Below are 2,838 nucleotides of genomic sequence, written 5' to 3'. Positions count from 1 at the left end.
ATCTTAGCTATGTTATACTTTTTCTCTTTTAACTTTATATGTTTCTTTACTTCCCTTTTTATTAGTAATAGTAAAAGTTACAATTCAGCAGCTGGTAACAAACAATAGGACAACTGAAGTAGTAGAAACTACGCACATACCTTTTGTGTGCAATCACTTAGTCTTTCGAGAAATTTACATTTTTCATCAAGCAGCTGAGAAACTGTCCCTGCAAGTTGTTTTTCTCTCCCTAAACAAATTCAAAATATAATGAAATTTAAAGATAAACTGATTATATTACAAATGTAAACTCACTGCATCAGGATGTAATACATAAAACTGACATGACTTACCAAAGTACCTTCTGCTTTTGATCTGAAAAGAAAGCATATACCATCAGTTAACACATAGTTCAATACAAGCATCACACGAACATCATCGTCTCTAGAGTATATTGATGCATTTATTTTGTGAAGTAAGTTTTGTAAAATAAGTAACTGTAATTTGCAACAAACATACTTACTGCTCGGCAGATCCTTTGTATAAACAGCAATGTGGTAACAAACCCCACCAGAGCTGGAATCAGGAACAACTCGGTGTAAGTACCTTGCAGGTTCAAAATAGCTTCAGCATCTTCAGACAACGCATCCATCACCTTCAGGTAGAACTGAAAAAAAAAGTATTACTCAGAGACGGGGCAAGGTTTAAGGAAGCATCAGTAACAGTAATACCCAGACTGTGGGTAATATTATCTATAATAAATGGAGAAGATAATAGTGACAGCAATTTGACAGTCAAATCAAATATATTAACAAAAGTAACAGCAATGATGTGATCTATAGTAGCAGTAATATTACCAAACACCCGCAACTGGTAATACCCAAATCAGTATCATTACCCAAATCATAGCCAGAGATCACTGCCAGAAATATTTGTCAGCTTAACAGTTGAGAGTAATAACAATATGAACAAAATTAATGGACAATCTGTTACATGCATCAGCAAAGAAAGTGATGAAATCAAATGTACCAGTGGAAGAGATGTCAGCCAGGATAATATTATCAACAATGCCAGAAGGCATGACATTATCGTTGTCACATTCTTTTGGTAATACCCTTATTTTCCTTTAAGGCAATGGTGACATGCAGGTTTGGCAGTAGTTCAACAGGTATATGATTGGACAATGCAAATGACTAAGCTGTTGAGTTCCTCTTCTTGTGCTTGCTCTCTGCTTTTCGATGTTTGCTTATATTCAAAGGAAGCTGCGTTGATTTTTCATTTGGTTGTGCCGGATTAGTATTTGGTTTCCCCAGAACTCTTAATAGAAGTTTAAAGTGACCTTCTTTTGAACACTATGAAAATGCACTACAGAGTTAAACCAGGCTAAACAAATCCTAAACAGCTGGGATTAGAAACCTGTGCTGTCTCCAGGTCTTGGTCTACCAAAGCAGTTTACTGGGATGTTGCTGCTTGGGAGCCACAGATGAGAAATTGGTAAAATGAGGACCAAATAGGATAAACCATGTCAGACTGCAGCAAGCCCACTTGTGAAAGGTGCCATTGCTCCATACACAATTATTCTTGTATGACAAATGAGTTAAAGGCAGTTACACAGTCAAGCAAAAGGGAGGAAATAATATCCACAAGATTTGGCTGAGGGATCATAGTTGGTCATCATTTACCCAAAAGTACTGGACTTAGGAATTAGAAATGAGTTTTAAAATTTTGCACCCTTACACCAAAGTGAGCTGTGAGGACAGCTGCAACAAACTTCAATACACTAGTAAGATGGCACGTTTGTGTAAGAAGAATCCCATACCACTTGGAAATAACTATCAAAATATAAGAGAGGGATTTGGATCACACATTTTAATCGGCTCATTAAAGAACTTAACAAAGCACTGAAGCACTTATTTCAAAAAGGTTAGGATTTTAAAAAAAAAAGAGTAATTGCTTTATACTGTACATGGCGGGGGAGAAGAGAGAAAGAACTGGTCACATAATATTTTGGACCACTAAATAATTCTGCTTTCTGTACAATTAAAAGAATATGCAGGTCAGAAAAGTGCAAATAAAGAATCAATAAGATAATAGAAATGAGATGTTATACTTATCAGGAAAGACTCAGCTGGTCAAGACTCTTTCCTCTAGATAAACAAAGATATGATAACCTCCTGCGATGACACTGAATATAACAGAACATATAATTGGGTTTCCCTGACTCCAACAAGATGCATTACTGCAATTCCTAGGATAGTGCTGATCGTACTGGATGTTATTATTGCAATTTGAGGTTACATTACTGCAATTCCTTGAAGAACACCAGACTGTACTTGGGGAATTATTATTATTCCAAGAACAAGATCGGATATACTGCTGAGATACTACTGCAATTGCCAAGGTCACAGCGGATGATGTTATTGTAACCCTTGGGGTAACATTGACTGAACTGGGGAGTATATTACTGTAATTCCCAAAGTGAGCCAGACTGTATGGGGGGGTAGAATACTATAGTAATTCCCAAACACCGCCTGTGCCGAGATGACATCACAATAACCCGCGTCATAAATACCGGGGTCCGTTCCCCAGCCAGCTGCTGTAATCACGGCCTCCTCCGCCGTCTCGCGCGCACTCTCTCTCGATCTCTCCGTCAGGCCGGGCCCTCTGGGCCGAACGCCATCTTTAAAAGACAGCGGTCTCCCTTTACATATCCGAGTCGAAGGTCATTACAGGGAAACAACTTCCGCTCTCGTGGAGAGCGAGAGGATAGAGACGGGGGACATGAAGGAGAATGAGAATGAGAATGGGTTGGAGGAGTGAGGGAGGGGGTAGAGAGTGGGAGAGGTTGGAAGGTGTTGG

At 38.9% G+C, this 2,838-nt stretch overlaps 1 protein-coding gene across 1 annotated transcript in view; it reads right to left on the bottom strand.

The window, feature by feature from the left end:
• The window catches only part of ctage5 (CTAGE family, member 5), a 53,170-nt gene that overhangs the window by 31,954 nt on the left and 18,378 nt on the right, over positions 1-2,838 (bottom strand). Inside the window, exons 6-8 of the mRNA XM_043698441.1 lie at positions 503-646; positions 333-354; positions 141-229 (exon numbers count right to left, since the gene is read on the bottom strand). Coding sequence (XP_043554376.1) covers positions 141-229; positions 333-354; positions 503-646 — 255 coding nt within the window. The remainder of the gene's footprint in view (positions 1-140; positions 230-332; positions 355-502; positions 647-2,838) is intronic.

The sequence above is a fragment of the Chiloscyllium plagiosum genome, chromosome 10 (assembly GCF_004010195.1).
Source record: "Chiloscyllium plagiosum isolate BGI_BamShark_2017 chromosome 10, ASM401019v2, whole genome shotgun sequence".
Taxonomy (NCBI): domain Eukaryota; kingdom Metazoa; phylum Chordata; class Chondrichthyes; order Orectolobiformes; family Hemiscylliidae; genus Chiloscyllium; species Chiloscyllium plagiosum.
The sequence above is the reverse complement of the archived record's forward strand: the minus strand, read 5'-3'. Positions and strand labels throughout refer to the sequence as shown.